This window comes from Chrysochloris asiatica, unplaced genomic scaffold (genome assembly GCF_000296735.1).
Source record: "Chrysochloris asiatica unplaced genomic scaffold, ChrAsi1.0 scaffold00047, whole genome shotgun sequence".
Taxonomy (NCBI): domain Eukaryota; kingdom Metazoa; phylum Chordata; class Mammalia; order Afrosoricida; family Chrysochloridae; genus Chrysochloris; species Chrysochloris asiatica.
The window spans coordinates 4,878,479-4,896,666 of NW_006408565.1; the positions used below are offsets into that span (position 1 = coordinate 4,878,479).

At 48.7% G+C, this 18,188-nt stretch overlaps 1 protein-coding gene across 1 annotated transcript in view; it reads left to right on the forward strand.

Moving 5' to 3' along the window:
• LAPTM5 (lysosomal protein transmembrane 5) overlaps window positions 1–17,750 on the forward strand; it is a 28,588-nt gene extending 10,838 nt beyond the window's left edge. The window contains exons 2-8 of the mRNA XM_006862195.1: window positions 7,742–7,835; window positions 8,479–8,555; window positions 9,947–10,075; window positions 11,884–12,006; window positions 13,094–13,189; window positions 15,546–15,638; window positions 17,661–17,750. Coding sequence (XP_006862257.1) covers window positions 7,742–7,835; window positions 8,479–8,555; window positions 9,947–10,075; window positions 11,884–12,006; window positions 13,094–13,189; window positions 15,546–15,638; window positions 17,661–17,750 — 702 coding nt within the window. The remainder of the gene's footprint in view (window positions 1–7,741; window positions 7,836–8,478; window positions 8,556–9,946; window positions 10,076–11,883; window positions 12,007–13,093; window positions 13,190–15,545; window positions 15,639–17,660) is intronic.
• The last annotated feature ends 438 nt before the right edge of the window (window positions 17,751–18,188 follow it).

Genomic DNA, 18,188 nt, shown 5'->3' on the forward strand with positions numbered 1-18,188 from the left:
TTGATTGAAATGTAATTTGCCTACAAGGATACCTGGGAGATACTGTGGGTTCCATTCCAGATCACCACACTAAATTGAGTATCACAATAAAGCAAGTCTCACACATTTTGGTTTCCCAGTGCATAAAAAATTATGTGTACACACTAGACTGTAGTCTATTAAGTGTGCAAGAGCATGATGAAAAAGTGTAAAATATTGTGAGAATCGCCAAAGTGTGATACTGAGACACAAAGTGAGCACACAGTGTTGAAAAAATGGTACTGGTCGATTTGTTGGATGCAATGTTCCCAGAAACCTCCAATTTGTAAAAAGAATGCAATATCTGGGAAGCACAAGGCAAGTGCAATAAAACAAGGCATGGCTATATATGAAAGTACACTTAGAAATGCACAGAGCAGGCCCACTCTCCAGAGGTCCCTGGGCCTCCTTCCCCTTCTTGTCACCACCCCGCCCCCAGCTGATTGCTATCAGCATGCATGAGCCTTGCCAGTTCTAGAACTTCAGAGCCATGGGATCACAGAACTTGTGCTTTTCTGTGCCTGACCCCTTTCTCTCATTCTAAGTCCGTGAACTTCTTTTATGTGTTGGGTGTAGCAGAAATTCTTTCTCTTCTTGCTGTGTAGATTCCATTTAGAAATGTACCACAATGCATTTGTCCATTTCACTGATGAAAGACATTGGGGTGTTTTTAGACTGGGGCTGGTATGAAAAGAGCAGCCAGGACCACGGTGTTCCAATGCTACACACAAGTACTTCTGCTGGCCACTCAGTCTTTCTGAATCAGCTCATTTACTCCTCATAACCGTCTACCAGGTGGGTGGACTATTATCATTTTTCTACAGAAACTAAGGAAACTAAGGCACTGAGCAGTGATAAGTGACTGCCGGGATTCGACCTGAGGTCTGTGAACTCCAGAGTCCAGCTGAGTGAGGAGGGAACCTCACTAGGGGCAGGAAGAATGAGAAAGGCAGTCTTCTGAGACTAGCCCAGACATGTGGGGGTTACGATGGTATTAACACTGGCTGCTGTTAAAAACGACGAGACTTTGGCAATTAATGAGATGAACTTGTTATTGAAAATGAGAGAGAAAGCGACCTTAGCAAGCGGGCAGTCAGGTCTAGAGAGGGTTGTGCCTCTGCTGTGAGGTGTTACATTGGCTTATGTGCCATGTACAATCCCGGGACAAAAGGAGCACACAGCTGGTCCTTTGAAGGCTGCACAGTAACGCAGAGACACAAGTCACATGGCATACAGGAAATCCTAGCGATACGGGTCTTGGGGAAAAAGTAACTTTTAGGCTAAACATCTACCATCTGTTACTTCAAAGTGAGCAAGGTCTTTGGGAAAACAAGGAGGGGCATTCTTGGGACACTAATGAGATGGGTCTGTAGGGACACATTTAATGATCAGACGCCTTTAAGTCTTCAGCATTGTTCGGCCTTCTGGGGTTTAATTTTAGCACTGGGGAGGTGGCTGGGAAGATAGTACTCTGGGGGGAGCAGCCTCCTCCCAGCTGCCCCGTGATAAGCTGTGACAGGAAGTATGGAGGGTATTGGGGGAGGGAAACTTCCTCATGATTCTGACACATCTGGTTCTCTTCTTCCATCCTCCTCTCAGACATTCTCAGGGGTCTGGGCACTGAGATTGGGGGAGGGGTGCCAATCACAGAAATGACATCAGTATGAAAGCCACCAGGGTGGGAGGACACAGGTCAAGGCAGAGCTGCTCTGAAAGGGGAGGGGTGATGGCAGGAAGGGGTGTGGTACTTGGGACCCACTTTGCAAACTGCATTCTCTTGTGGGGCTTGACTAGCCTGATTCTTTGTGCAACCTCTACTAAGTCACATACAGATAGTCATCTGCCAAGTGGGGAGGAGCAGTTTTGGCCTCGCAGATTTGTGATGAGTGCCCCGTGAAGTTCCTAGATCCTGAAGTGCCCAGGTGCTGGCTGTCACAGAACACGTGCTCCCTCAGGGTAGTGGCCTTCCTCTGTAAATGTCCTTCTTTGAAAACCTTGGAGGTGTATCTCTGCTGCCTCTGAGAGGTGGGTCCTGAGCCCCAAGGAGGACCAAGAGAGAGGGCACACATTCCTGGAGAGGCTTTGGAACCCCAGAACAGGCTATGATGATGATGATGATAATGGTCACTGTCACCTCTCCATCGGCATCATCAACATCACTGTCACCGCCCTACCTGTGTGATCAGCACCATCACCAGTATCTTCACCATGTGATCATCACCTCCCAACATTCCTGCTGCTCCTATCACCATCACTACCACCCCTGCCACCTCAGTGCCATCTGCAGCTTCACCTCCCTCAGCATACACTTGGCAGCCTCGTGGCTCTGTAGTATAAACACTGGACTGCGAGCCACAAGGTCCGTGGTGTGAGCCCACCATTCACTTTGTAGGAGGAGGATGAAGCTTTCTGCTCCTGAAAAGATTTACTTCCTTGGAGACCCTACACAGGGTCACTATGGGTCAGACTGACTTGGCGGCACTTAACAACGACACACATTTATCACCGTTACCACCAACACCACTGTCAATTCCAGCAACATTACAACAGCCAGTCTCCAGCTCTCAGCAGCATGGGTACCATTACCATCCCCACCAGACCAGCATCATCTCCACTATACTCCACCATAGGCACAATTATTGCCATTGTTGTTGTTAAGTGCCATCCGGTAGCTTCTAACTCATAGCAAACCTGAATAGGGTTTCCAAGGAGTGGATGGTGGGTCTGAACAGTTAGCAGTCCTGTGCTGATCCTGTAGTGCCTCACCAGGTTGCCAACAAAGGATTGTTGTTATTGTTAGGTGTCATTGAGTTGGTACCGACCCATAGTGACCCTATGCACAATGGAACAAAACACTGCCCGATCCTGGGCCAACCTCACTACTCCTGCAATGCTTGAGTCCATCAATGCTGTCACTTGGTCAATCCATCTCGCTGGGGTCTTCCTCTTTTTCTCTGACTCTCCACCTAACAAACATGATATTAGCATCTAATAAATATAAATAGAATGGGGGCCGGGTGAGTGAGGGCATGCATGGTGGCTGGGCCCCAAGTGAGCAGAGAAGTCCTGTGCCTGCTCCAGGAGGGTGTGGGCCCTGAGGTCAGGCCCCAGCAAGGCCCTGGGGACTGAGGAAGGCGTCAGAGCTGTGACCTTGTAGAACTGAGGGAAGGGGGGAAGGTGAGGGCCCAGAACCTGGGGACTCTAGACTCTTGGGGTTTCTGTACATTTTCCAGTACATGCTGTCTGGTAAGCTAGGTATTTCCGGCAACTATCAACAGCCCTTGGCCAGGGACTGGGGTGGGGGTGGGGGTAGACCATGCAGAGCTTCCTAACGAAGGCAGAATGGCAGGATGGGCAGCCTGGCTGTGAAGCAGTGCAGTTTGCAGGTTCTGCTCCTTTACCCTTCCTGTTCCTGAGTGCAGATGGGGGTGACTTCCTCACTGACTGGAGGGGAGACTAAGGTCAGTGTCACAGAGCAGTGAGGCAGGGTCCATGCCCTGGTTACTTCTCTGAGTGCTAAGTATCTGGGCTTGGCTGCCTAGGGAGGGTGGACAAGGGCTTGGTGAGGTCAGGAGTTGGTCCCAGAGTTGGTGCACTCCTGGGTGGAGTCTTGAATCCTGAACTCAACAGAGTTCAAATCCCAGCGGGGCCACTTACTGACTTTGTGACACAGGGCGCTTGAGTCCTTTTTGAGCTTTGCTTTCTAATATTGCATCTCTTGTAGGGTCTTAGGGGATTTCAAGGCATACAATAGGTGTTCAATAATACCTGTCAGTCCCTCTCCATCCCATCTTCTAGGGATCCTCTTGGGCCCTGGGAGTTGAGTTTCCTTTCTTTCTCCTGGGTCAGGGACTCATGTCTCTATCTGAAAGCTGGAGGTCAGGCAGAGGCCAGGTTTTGAGGTTGTCCAACTCTGTGGCCTTGGGCAGGTCCCTGCTGTCTCACAGCCTCAGCATTCTTATCTGGCAAATGGGGACAGAATCATTCCCCACCCTGTACCATTGCCAGGGTTGTTGAGAAGATGAGATGAGTGAAGGGTGAGTGTGTTTTGTTTGTTTGTTTTATTTTTTAACATGTGTGGTTTTTACAAAATAGCTCCAGGTACCTGCTGCTACTTCTTGTACACATGCAGGCTTCTGCTGTGGGAAATGAGAGGGGATGGGTGCCCCTTCTGGACCCCCAGAATCGCTGACGTGAGGATGGGGATGGGGGAAGAGCAGGCAGTGGTGGGGTCAGGGGAATGGACCCACTGGCCGGGATTTGAAACCTGGCTTTACAGACAAGCACTGACTTACTTGTCTTTGTTTACTAATGTGTAGTGAACAGTTTCACATGCTTTTTCACCAGAGATGTGGTAAAAATCCATGTGCATTTCTTCATTACAGATTAGGAAGTAAGCACAAGTTGGTAAGTATCGGGTACTCCACCCCTGTCTATAGGATAGAGTAGACCTGCCTCCTTGCGTTTCCTAGGCTGCAATCTTTATAGGAGGTCTCTAACCCTCTTCTCCTGAAGAGTGGCTGGTGGGTTCTAACTGCTGACTCTTCCGTTAGCAGCTGAGCTCTTTAACCATTGCATCACCAGGGTTCCTTAAAACAATACTTCTTGTTGTTGTTAAATGCCATTGAGTTGGTTCCGGCCCATAGTGACCCTGTATAGGGTTTTCGAGGAGCAGCTGCTGAGCTTGAACCGCTGACCTTGCAGTTCAAACTAACCTGCAAGCTCAAATTGCAGTCCAGCCCATTAACCCACAGCACCACACCAGGACTCCAAAACAATACTAGAATTTCTAAATGGTTCTAAATCACATTATTTTATTCATTTCTAGTGTTTTCTGATGCTCATGGTTAACAAAGACAACAGCATGTCATTTAAAAATAAAAATATATAGAAGGGTGTGTTCAAAAGCTTTTACTGACATGGGTGCATGATCAAAACATCTGAGCCCTCTGGGGTTGGGACTAGCATGAGCTCTGAGGTGGTTTGGGGGAGCAGAGTATTGGGGGGCACTAGAATCATTCTGGGAATCCTAGTCCCTAATTTCCATTCTGTATCCAACTCACTGGAACCGACTCCATAGTACTTAACAACAACAACATCCAACTCGCTGTGTGTCCTCAGGTAAACTGCCTAACTTCTCTGAGCTTAAAAAACAAATGCATGGAACAGAGGTTGGGATTGTCTAATTTTGAACTTCAATCTAAATCTCATACTAACTTGGAAACTTGGATCTGTGTAAGTCTCTCCTGTCATAATGGGCAGATAGATGCTCACGTGCCCTGTCTGACCACCCTGTCTCATCTGTGCTTTGTTCATACATCTCCAAGGATGGGCTTGGAGATGTACGAACTCATCATTTCACATAACACCCATTTTTCCCCTGGACTGAGCTGTCATCTGCCTTCCTTTCTCTCTCATAAAGGTGAAAACACGAGGAGAGGCGCTGGGTTCTCACTTACAGCTTTTCTCTTAGGCTTAGCCCCAGCCCCACCACACTGCCTTCTGCCTTGGACTGCTCTCACCCTTCCTGGGGAAACAAGCCTCTTGGGTTCACCCTGCACCAGGTGGAGGGGCCAGCCAGAGCAGGCAGGGCTGTCAATCTCTGGCCCCCTGCTTCTGATACATCTCGGCCACTTCACACAAGTCCTGTCTGAGTACCACCCGATCAGCCCAGAACTAAGGGTTTTACAAACATGAAGCCATTTATTCCTCCTACATCCAGCGATTGATGTTTTCCAGATGAGAAAATGAAGGCTCAGAGAGGTGAAGTGACTTGTCCAAGGTCCCATAGTGAATATGGAGCTCTACTTGGGATCAAATCCATCTCTGTCTCACCCCAAAGCTTGACTCTTCATCACTCTTCTGTGTTGCTTCCCTGCCCCCCACTACCTCCCTGCAACCACGAACAGAAGGTAGCAGAGCAGGGAAACAAGTTGAGACTTGTATCTGAGGGCAAAAAACCACACAGGCATCAAGGGGGAGACAGATGGCAGGTGTCTATTCCATCTTTGCTGAGCTTGAATTACCAGGTCAGGGCCACCTGGGAAGCAATGTAAACTTGTTGTTAAATGCTGTCCGATCAGTTTCCACTCATAGTGACCCTGTTCAGGGTTTCCAAGGAGTGGCCAGTGGGTTTGAACTACCAACCTTACAATTAGCAGTCCAGTGCTTATCCTACAGTATCACACCAGGACTTAGGCTATGTTAATAGAGATAGGATGCCCATTGCAAGGAGAGATAGTCTTTCTGTTCTCGCTGTGGGCAGATAGTGCCAGGAGTATGTGTGTGTGTATGTAGTGTGTGTGCATAGTGTGGGAAGGATGGAGATCATGGTAAAAGAAGGTGGTGAATTTCTCATGGAAATATTTACACAGAAGTTGCTTGGCACTTATGGGGCTACTGATGGAGATAACTGCAATGGATGGTAGAGGGAATGGAAAGGTGACATCTGAGGTCACTTTCAAACTGGGCTTACAAATACACGTCAAGAATAACTAGGGTTATCCCTGACACTCAGGCCCACCAACTTGGTCCCTCCTCCATCATTCTTAGCAAGTGTCTCTGAGGAGATATTATTCATCCAGTCAAGTGTTCATTCATTCATTCATTCATTCATTCATTCATTCATATGTTCAGTCAACAACCCAACAGCTAGAACAGTGAACAAGACAGACGTTAGCCCTGCCCACCTAGAGCCTAGAGCCCAGTAGGGGAATAACAGTAATCATAATTGTCAGTAGGTGTTGAGCACTTGCTATCTGCCAGGTACTCTAAGTGAATTATCCCATCTGGCTCCATTAAACCCTATGTTGTTGTTGTTATTATTGTGGCTATTAAGTGCTGTCGAGTAGATGCTGACTCACAGCGACCCTGTATAGGGTTTCTGAGGAGCAGCTGGTGGGTTTGAACTGCCGACCTTACGGTTCGCAGTCCAGTGCTGATCCACAGCACCACACCAGAAGTCCTATAGGCATTATTATGATTCCCATTGTGCAGGTGAGGAACCTGAGGGGTTGGCAGGCAATCCAGGAGGCAGGGACTCAGGGGACAGATGCTATGCCAGGTCTGGGTCCTGGAAGCAGGGATTTCAGTTCCATATTTGATCATTTCAAGAACTCAAAGCTCTATGATGCTCAGATACTGATGCCCAGGGCCTGTCATTACAAAGGGGGTGCAACGAAGGGCCCCAGCCAATAATAGTTGTGGTTTATGAGGACCCAGAAAGTTCTAGGTGTTCTCTGGGATATTTTCATTTTATCCTCACAATGGCTTTGTGATCTAGTAGTTTCATCCCCATTTTACAGATGGGGAACATGAACCCTGGCAATACAGCATTTAAGCGCTTGGCTGTTAACTGAAAATGTCAGAGGTTCGAACCTAAGATGTGGCAGTTGGCTTCTATAACAATGACAACCTGAGAAAAATCTATGGGGCAGTTCTACACTGTCCCATAGAGGTGCCATGAGTAGGAATCAACTTGATGGAAATGGGTTTGATAGATGGGGAAAATGTGGCACAGAGATGTCAAGCAATTTATCCAAGGCCACACAGCCAAGGAGGGGAAGAACCAGGATATGAGCTTGAACTGCCATCTATAAAGGCCACACTGACCTGGCATTCCATCTCCCCCTGGACATGCCCCTGACAGCACACCATCAGGGTGGGGGTTGTAGGGGTGGAACTGCTCAGGCCTTGCTGACCAGTGCTCTGTTCTGCCCTTCAGATCATGAGTGTCTTGTTGCTCATCGAGTACTCAGTGGAGGTGGCTCATGGCAAGGCCTCCTGCAAGCTCTCGAAGACTGGCTACCTCAGGATTGGTGGGTCCAGTGGAGGATGGGCTGGGGGTTGGGGACGAGGGGTGACTGGGAGGAGGGCTGGGAAGGATGGGGAGAGTCCCAGCCCAGGGCAACAGGCTACAGTTTGAGGCTTTGCCACTTAGCTGGATGACCTCAGGCAAGTCCCTTCTCTTTTCAAAACCTCAGGTTGTCCATCTGCAAAATAGGGGTATTCTACCCGTCCCCACCCAAGTGTCAAGGTCCTGAGAACAGATGGGGTGGCCTTTTGCAATCCCATACAGCTATTAAGGCTGACAATAGGACTTCCCTGACAAATGGCTTCATGTGAAAGTAAAGTCAACATTTCTCACAGAGCCGGCTCCCTGCATCCTCCCCTCACTCACCTACCACACCACACTCCTCCCTGTCTCAGGGTCCTTATGGACAGAATCTTTGTCACTTGGCTAGCAGACCACCTTCCCTGAGCCCGGTCTCCCCTCCCCACCCCATATCCTCTGCTATATTCCCTGAGGTATTTTCTATGTGACCTGAAATGTTCTCAAGACTGAGACTAAGTCCCTGAGGAGGTGGGGGGAGCAAGGCTCTTGTTCATTGTTCTATCCCTACACAAAGTGTGGTCCTTCGAACACAGTGTGTGTGGGGGGTGTTCTCTCTTGTCTTTCAGCCGACCTGCTCTCCAGCTTCCTGCTCATCACCATGCTCTTTGTCATCAGCCTGGGTCTGCTGGTAGGAGTGGTGAAGGTGAGGGCCTAGGTGGGGGAAGAGGAGGTGGAGCCAGGAGCTGGGGGCTGGGAGGAAGGGGTGCTGCCCCTCCCATTCATGCCCATTGGGTGGGAGATGGGCCTTTTGGGAAGCCCAGCTGCACTTCCCTGGGGAGAACCACTAATTGCTTGGACTGGGGCCTTGGCTCTCTGCTGAAGTACGGGTCCCAGGGAGGGCCCTGCACCTTGGAAGTTGCACCACTGACACTTTAGTAAGAACTAGTTGGCAACCCACGTCCTTCGAAACTGCTAGGTTGGTAAGGACATTTGATAGAACAAGGAGGAGGGGTCAGTGAGGGGTAGGGGAAAGGGTGGCACGCTCTGGAATTTGGGATGGGTGTGTGGATGCTGAAACAGTCTGGTGTGGGCATGCTCTGGTTCCATTCCATCCAGCAGTATGTGCTGCACCCAGAACCATGCTCTGGAAAGTTCTCAGGGAGCCCATGGGTCTCAGAGAAGCAGAGACAACCCAATGCTGCTTGTCTGGAGGGGAAGCTGGTGACATCGCTGAGCTAGGCTATGACTCAGCATCCTGCAAAGTAGGAAGCTCCTGACTCTAGGCCCTCAGAGAGGCAGGAGGCCATGTGGGGGTGGGCAGAGAATCTGACTCTGGCAGAGTGGGGCCCTAGGACCTCACCATTCACTCCCACCCTCTCTTGAAACCCCAAGATTTCCCATTATGCAGGATGCTTTGTACAACCACACAAAAGCACCGGCTAGAGAAATGGATCTGGTTGTCTTAATCAGGACCCCAAACATCTGAGATTCAGTCTGGGTTGTTTGAGCTGCTCCCTGAGTGCTTTAGAGAAACCACCTGAGTGTGCCTGTGTCCCCACTGATGGCAGCATTCACAGGGTCCATGAGGGCCCATGCTTTATAGCCTCTTACCTCACTGATCATCATGAGGAGTGGCTGACGCCCAGGAAGTCCAGCCACCACACATGATGTTCTCTCCCAATCTGGCCTTTGCCATCCTCTCTCCTCCTGCTTTTTCCTCATTACCTTTCCAGACCCTGACTCAGTGTCTCCACCTCCAGAAAGCCCTCTCTGGTCCCTTGTCATCTGAGAAATGGACACAAAGCCCTTCCTTGAAGGGTTCTTGTGAGAGAATTGAGTCAAGCCTCTCTCCTTGAGTCTCTGAAGCGAGTGTCCCTTCCGCACTTGCCTCCTGCAACACCATGACTCCTGGAACTCAGGGCCTAGTCTGGGTCTCTCCCTGGCCCAAAGTGACAGTGAAGGGAAGCCATGTGGATCCATGTGGGTGACCTGAGCTGATTTGAGAGAGGGCCACATTATCTGGGGGAAGGGAGAGAACTGAGGGCCAGGGGCGCATGGAAGCAGTGTTCAAGGGACACTGGATTTGCCTTTCAGAATCGAGAGAAGTACCTCCTGCCCTTCCTGTCCCTGCAAGTCATGGATTTCCTCCTGTGCCTACTCACCCTGCTGAGCTCCTACATCGAGCTGCCTGCCTACCTCAAGTTTGCCTCGAGGAGTCGGGCCGTAAGTCCCCAGCCCTGCCCCGGCCTGCAGAGCCTAGGGAGGTGGGAGGGGGCCCCAGCATATGGTCTGGGCTCAGCCCTTGGCCCCTCCCTGAGCCTCTCCCAATCACTCCAAGTTTCTTCATTTGTCAAATCTGTCTGTAATCGCATCTCCTCAATGTGACCGTGTGCAGATTAAATGAAGAAAATATATAGTGAAGACTTTGCATGTGGTCAAACGTGCTGGTATAGGACAGAGTAGAACCATCCTATGGGACTTCCAATGCTATAATCTTGGAAGCTAGTTTTGGTGTGGCGCTGCAGGTTAATGCGCTAGACTGCAAAGTTGGTTTGAACTGCAAGGTCGGTGGTTCAAGTTCACCAGCCACTCCTCGGAAACCCTATATAGGGTCGCTATGGGTCAGAACCAATTCGATGACACTAACAACAACAACAACAGTTTGGAAGCCGACTGCTACTTTTTTTTTCCCAGAGTGCAGCTGGTGGGTTCAAGCAGTTGTCTTGCAGCCCAGCACTTATGCACTGTGCCACCAAGGTGGTGGCACATGGTTAAGCTCTGGGCTGTTAACTAAGACCAACCCAGTGGCTCTGTAGGAGAAACACCTGGCAATCTATTCCCCAAAAGATGACAGCCTAGGAAACTCTATGGGGAAAAAACCTGTTTTGTCTCATGGGGTTAGTATACGTTGAAATCAACCCAACAACACCCAATGACACCAACAGCAAGGACACCATAAAGACCCTCTTTCTGGGTGTGGTCTGACGCTATAGGAGAGCTCATACCCACCCCATGCCTAGCGCCTGTTTGGCACTCCTCTGTAACCAAGCTGAAGGAAGGAAGGAAAGATGATTAAAGGCAGCCATGAGCACCCATGATGGTGGTCCCTGATGGTTCCTTCGAACACTTCCCCTGACTATTGTCATTGAGGACGCTGAGGGGCTACATAGGGGGAAATTTGTGGGCCAGGAGCCAGTGTTGGATTACCCAATATGCAAGGTAAGCACAGGCCTATGTGTGCTTACTTACTAATCTGTGTGAACAGTTTTGCGTTTTTTTCACTACATCAAAGATTCTGCTTCTAGATATAGATAGCACCTGCCTCTCTGCCAATCCCAGAGTGCCTTCCAATAAATTCATAAGCCCTGGCAGGGATAGAGTATCTAGGAAGCACTGTAAGCGTAGGCTTACTTGTGTGTGCTTACTATTCTGTAGTGAACTACTTCACATGACTTTCCCCCACATCTCTGTGTTTACCTTGCCTTCCTGGGTAATCCACCTGGTGTGAACACCTCTCTGGGCCTCCATTTCTCTCTGCTCCGTGGAGGGCTGAACTGGAGAATAGATGATATGCCATCTAGCTGAGGAGCTACTATGTGCCCTGCAGTAACAGAGCTCTTTGGTGGTGGTGATGTGCCGTGGAGTCAGTTCCGACTCATAGCAACCCTGTACAGGGTTTCCAAGGCTGTAAATTTTTACGGGAGCAGAAAGCCTCATCTTTTTCTTGTGGAACAGCTGGTAGTTTTGAACCGCTGACCTTGAGGTTCGTAGCCCGATTTGTTACCACTATGCTACCAGAGCTCATTGTTGTTTTTGTTGTTATGTGCCATGGAGTCGGTTCTGACTCATAGCGACTCTGTAAATTTTTACGGGAGCAGAAAACCTCATCTTTCTCCCACGGAACGGCTGGTAGTTTCGAACTGCTGACCTTGCGGTTCGCAACCCGATTCGTAACCACTACACTACCAGAGCTCCTTGGTGGGGTCTAATTGCTGGCCTTTCTTCTTCCTCCTTGTTTTTGTCCTCCCAAGGGCTCCTCTAAGGTCCCACTGATGACTCTGCAGCTTCTAGACTTCTGTCTGAGCATCATGACCCTCTGCAGCTCCTACATGGAAGTACCCACCTATCTCAACTTCAAGTCCATGAACCACATGGTGAGTCTGGGCAGAGCTCTGCTCCTGCTCACTGCTGTGTGACCTAGAGCAAGTTACTTTGCCTCTCTGTGCCTCAGTCTTTTAGGTCAGCTTCCCTAGTAGTGAAGCCTGGGAGGAGAATTCTCTTTTGAGTGATTTATTGGGGGACAGCTTTCAGGAAGACATCTGTAATGGGGTGAGAGAAGCAGGTTAGAGAAAGGGGGAAGATAGGCACAGATGTGGCCTCAGCAGCAGTCCTCCCTGATCCCAGAGGGAGCACTAGAGGATGAAGGCCAACACAGAAATAGTCTTAGCCTTTCATTCTGTGTCACAACCACTCCCAAACTCTGCTCTAGGGTTTCTCCTGAGGCTGCGCTCGAATCACCACCTGAAGACTTGAGCAGGTGAAGGATCAGGTCCCAAGGTTGTTGGCTTTCTGTCTCAGTTCCTCACCATGTGGACCACTCATAAGATGCTTGAGCATCCTCACCATATAGCAGCTGCCTCCCATGAATGAGTGATCCAAAGGGGAGGGCCAGTGAGGAGGCAACTGCAGTTTCTTACCTGTCCTATGAGCAAGTCTTAGGAGTTCCTCACTCACCTCTGCCCCTTCTATTCATTAGAAGTGAGTCACTGAGTTCAGCCCACACTCAAGGGGAGGGCAGGTAAAGTCCACAGTTTGAAGGGAGGAGTGTTAAAGAAGGTGTGGACATATTTGAACACTGCTGCAGAGATGGTCCCAGCTAGAGCAAGGGGGCTGAATCATATGCTTTAGATTACTCAACAGAGGGGGCGCCTGGCAGGCCAGGATTAGGTGGCTCCCATCAACCAGGGCTATCCTGTAGAGAAGGGTGTAAGTGTGGTGCACTGGCAGTTGATAGCCACCAATCTGGTCATGGGCACCTGGATGGGGGATCAACACATCTGCTTCATCTGGTTTTCTTACCTGTCAAATGGGGTGAAGGCTAGCAACCTACTTCCAACACATGTTGTGGCTACTGATCTAGGTAACGAATGTGCCACACCATGCTCCTGAGGGTGCTGAGATGGCTCATTAATCCTAGAAGTATGGCTGGGGTCATTAATATAGTCCCCAAATCTGTTGCAGAATTACCTCCCCAGCCAGGAGGGCTTGGATCATAGCCAGTTCATCAAGATAATGATCATCTTCTCTGTCGCCTTCATCACTGTTCTCATTCTAAAGGTGAGTGGCCTTGGCCATGCATGCCATACTGTTAGAGGGCGGGGGAGTATGTCCTTCCTCCAGTCCTCCCTACACCTGCTCCATGGACCCCACATGGGATCCTCTGGAATATCCATCGAGAGAAAGTGGATGGCCCAAGACTGCCCATGTTCAGGTATCGGGGACTTAATGGTTAACCCTGACCCAGAGACAGAAAAATCTGCTCTGTGTCTTCAGTTAGAATTAGACAGACGTGGGTTTGAATTTCAACTCAACCCTCACTAGATGTGTTCTTATTTCTCAGTAAGCCACTTCTCTCTAGGTCTTGTGTTTCATCTGTAAAATGGGCATAGAAAGTCTCGTTTTGTCCAAGTCATAGGTTAATGTGACCCAGGTACCAAAATGTAGATGGAATCTGAAGTCCTATTTATAGAGGTTTGGTGATGAGAAGAAGGGAGAATGGTCAGGCTCAGAGGTTGGAGTTCAGTTTCGGGTCAGTTTTTAGACTGACTGGGAGTGCTCTTGCAGCACAGCCTGGAGGGTGACGATGCACGGAAGTGATGCCCTTTGAGGAAGTCAAGGAAACTAAAGCTATTGAACCTGGAGAAGAGGGGACATGGTTGTTGTCTCTGAAGATCTAAAGGACTCTCAGGAGGAAGAGGATTTAGGGCAATTCTGTGGGATTCCAGAGGCCAGACCAGGGCCCGTGGCCTGAAAACCCTGGAAGCTAATATCAACTCTACAGACGGAAGAGCCTTAAAAACCATTCACTTCCGCTTATGAAAATAACATGGGAACATCGTATTTAGAAGTCAAAGGCAAACAGTAAGAAGGCAGTGGCCCCTCATTCACAGTCATCAGGGGTCATCACTGCTGGTGTTTGGTTGAACTTCCTTCTAGTCTTATCTCTCTGTGCTGATAACCCTGAGCCTGCTCTACTCACACCCAGTGTCTACCTGGAAACACTACTTTTTGTTAATGTTGTTCAGTGTCATTAGAGTCGATTCCAATTCATAACAATCTCATATGACAGAGTAGAATTAACCCATAAGTTTTTCTAGGCTGTCATATTTAAGGGAACCGATCGACAGGCCTTTCTCTCATGGAGACAATGGGTGGGTTAGAACCACTGGCCTTTCAGTTAGCAGCTGCATGCTTGACTGTCTTGTGCCACCAGGGCTCCTTTTAAATCCTTCTCAGAGAATTAGCCTAGCACAAACACATTAGTGATTGTGCAATAAGAGCTTTCTTAAGGCTTCATGGGGAGAACAATGAGTTGTTTACGTGCCACATTCTACTGGGGAATAAGTTCCCAAGGCTCAGTGTACAACTCCATCTCTCCAGCCCTCTTCTACGTAGTTATCCTCCTTGGGAGGGGATATTCTTTCTGCCCCACTGGTCCCTCTTTCTTCTACTCAATTTCCTTGTCATTCATTCCCTTGTCATTCATCTTCTCTAGGCATAGTATGTCTGCCCTCTCACACATAGCTAAGTCCCCATCATGGAACCTTCCAAGTGACAAGACACGCTCTCCCTATCCACTTTGGGGGCTATTTCTTATTCTTTGAACATATCCTTTGGGAGTGGACACCCCACCTTGAAAAATCTAATCAGCGTGTTTCTTCTAGACAAACAGGTCATTGTCCCAATTTGCATACCAACTACTGAAAAAAAAAAAGGGAAAATGAATCTTATTTGGACAGATACATGCATCTAAATATATGGTGGGGCTTAAAAAATGGAATTAAAAGATAATAGAATTTTCCTGAAATTTTTGAAGCCCCCTCATATAATTCTTCTTCATTTATAAAGAAGGGCTCATGTGAGATCCATTGTTTTGTAATCTGCAATTGTGAAGAAAATCTTTCCTGCCATCAGCTCTATCTCAAGATGGGCAGGGTCATCTCAGAAGATAGTGAGTCCCTAGTGCTGGACTCTTGCCAGAGAGACTAGAGGACGGGGGAGAGCCCTAAAAAGCACACCCGGCCCTGAGAGCAGGTCCCTGGGTGGTACAAATGGTTTGTGTGCAGCTACTAACCAAAGAGTGGGCAGTTCAAATTCACCCAATAGTACCAGGAAGAAAGGTCTGGCAATCTACTTCCATAAGATCACAGCCACTGAAAACCCTATGGTGCACAGTCCTACTCTGGCTCGGATTCCATGCCAACAAGAAACCGATAGCCTATAGACAATGGAATGCTTGCTACTGTCAGGGGAGCTCCTTCCCCCAACCACAATTGGGGATCTGAACTGTAGGAGATGCTGCCTTCTGGGTGAACTGTGCCCCTTCAGGAAGTGCCCAGTGTCTGCCCCAGGTCTACAAGGGTGGTGGGAAGGAGGGTTAGCAAAGCACAGCCTGACGTGGACCTTTTTCTAGGTGTACATGTTCCAGTGTGTGTGGAGGTGTTACAGATTCATAAAGTACATGAACATGGCCGAGGAGAGGAGCAGCCTCAAGATGCTCCCAAAGGTGAGCCTGGTCAGCCTTCAGCTCTGTCACGCACTGATTGTGGGATCTGTGTAAAGTCCCTCCCCTACGGGCCTCCATTTCTCTACTTGTAGGATGTGGGTAGGTCCAGAAGAAATGTGGAGATTTCTTTTTTGTTCCATGAGTCTAGGATGTTATTAATTAATTAACTAATTAATTAATTAATTAATTCGGCATGTCCTGCCTCTGATTAGTTGTCAGCTTGTGTCGAGCCTGGGGTACAGAGGAAATGAAGACGCCATCACTATGCTGGATGAGCCAGACACACAGGCCTCATGCACCACAGGAGCTATGGGGGCAGGATGTTCCTGGCCTCATTTGTGCTGTCAGAAAGGCTTCCTGGAGAAGGCGACACATCTTTGGTCATGTCTTAGATAGACAACCAGTACAAGTTAGCTGGGAAAGGGGAGAGAGCTCTTTCTGGCACAGAGGTTGAGATCTGCTTAGAAGACTGGGGAGAAGCGATGAGGAAAAGTGCAGTTGGTTTAAATAACTAGTGACTGACATCCCTCATCTGCAAAATGGGGATTGTATTAGCCAAGACTTCTGTTGTAAGTGACAGAAACACACTTTAGCAAAATGAGAATTTATTCGTTTATGGAGATGAAAAGTCCACTGTAGGTCTGGCTTTGGGTCTGGCCAATTTCAAACACTAGGGCACAATCTTATTCACTCCATCTTTTGACTCCACTTTCCTCAGTGTTGACTCCATTTTCAAAAAGCCCTTTCCTCATGACTGCAAAATGGCTGCCCAAACCACTAGGCTGACATCCCATCCTCTTAGCCCCAACAGAAAAATAAAGTTTCTGGAGTATATCTGCTTGGGCTAGCTTGCATCACATGCCCATCCTCAAACCAATGACTACGGCACTGAAACGGGATTCCGCTTTGACTAGCATTGTCCAGGTCACTGTTTTTTTTTTTTTTTTTTTTAACCATTTGTTTTTCCAAGGAAAATAAAGCACTGTCAAAGCCAGGGGCAGCTGAGACTGGATAGGCAAAGGCAAGTCCACTTCTGGGACACTAACTGCCCTTTATCTCATGCATGCAATGCCTGACACATAATATGTGCCTAATACACATTGTTATTGTTATTAAGTGCTGTTGAGTCGGTTCCAACTCACAGCGACCCAGTATAGCGCTCCTGAGAAGCAACTGGTGAGCTTGAACCACTGACCTTGTGGTTCAAACCGACCTTGCAGTCCTGTGCTTATCCTATAGCGCCACACCAGAAGTCCTAATACATAGTGTTGTTGTTGTTGTTAAGTGCTATCGAGTCAGTTCCAATCCATAGTGACCATGCATAGGGCTTCCTAGGAGTGGCTGGTGAATTTGAACCACCAACCTTGCGATTCAAACCGACTTTGCAGTCCAGCACATTAACCCACAACCAGAACTCCTAATGCACATTGTTGTTGTTGTTAAGTGTCGTCAAGTTGGTTCCGACCCATAGAGACCTGTCTAGGGTTTCCAAGGAGCAGCTAGTGAACTTGAACCACCAAACTTGCAATTCAAGTGGCTTTGCTGTCTGGTGCATTAATATTGGAGGGTGGTGGTGGTGTGCTGTGGAGTTGATTCTGACTCACAGCGAACCTGTATAAGGTTTCTGGTGTTGTAAATCTCTACGGGAGCGGAAAGCCTCATCTTTGGCAGACAGCTGGTAGTTTTGAACTGTTGACCTTGAGGCTAGCAGCCTGACTCGTAACCACTATGCTATTGGTGGTGGTTATGTGCCATGGAGTCGGTTCCGACTCACAGTGACCCTGTATAGGGTTTCTGAGGCTGTAAATCTTTACGGGAGCAGAAAGCCTCATCTTTCTCCTGCGGAACAGCTGGTAGTTTTGAACTCTCGTCCCTGAGGTTAGCAGCCTGATTTGTAACCACTATACTACCTGCACTCTTTGCTATCGAACATCATTAATATCTTCATTTTTCCAGAGGTGGGGGGTTGAAATGTGGGTCTTTCTTGCTAATCCTTAGTCCTTGTCACTCTGTATCTCCCAGATGATCCTGCCATCCTACGAGGAAGCCCTGTCTTTGCCGTCCAAGGTTCCTGAGGGGGACCTAGCACCGCCCCCCTACTCAGAAGTGTGATCCTCGCCGGACCCCAGCCCTGGTGTTGGGGGTGGTAGAGCTGCATCATAATCTGCTTCTTTGCTTTGGTGGCCCCTGTGGCTGGGTGGACCCCCCCTCCCCCAGCTGACTTTAGGACAATCTGCTGTGTCCCCCTCGCTGGCCTGCTCCATCCGCTGGCCTGTGAGATGCTCACAATTAGGTCAACTCTTCTGGCTGAATGTCTTTCCAAAATTCAGACCAACAACACTGGGCTTATTGTGACCAACTCTGACACTTGTTTAATCAATGGATCGTTTTAAACTCAGTGAGCTTAGTAAAACAATTGTCATCTTGACCAATTTAGCCAAACAGTTGATGAAACGGAATCACACTTGTCAATTCAGCAAAGTAATTCCATCATAGAGACATTGCAGAACTTTGTAAATAGTTGTCAGTTCACACAGAGCAATGGAGTTG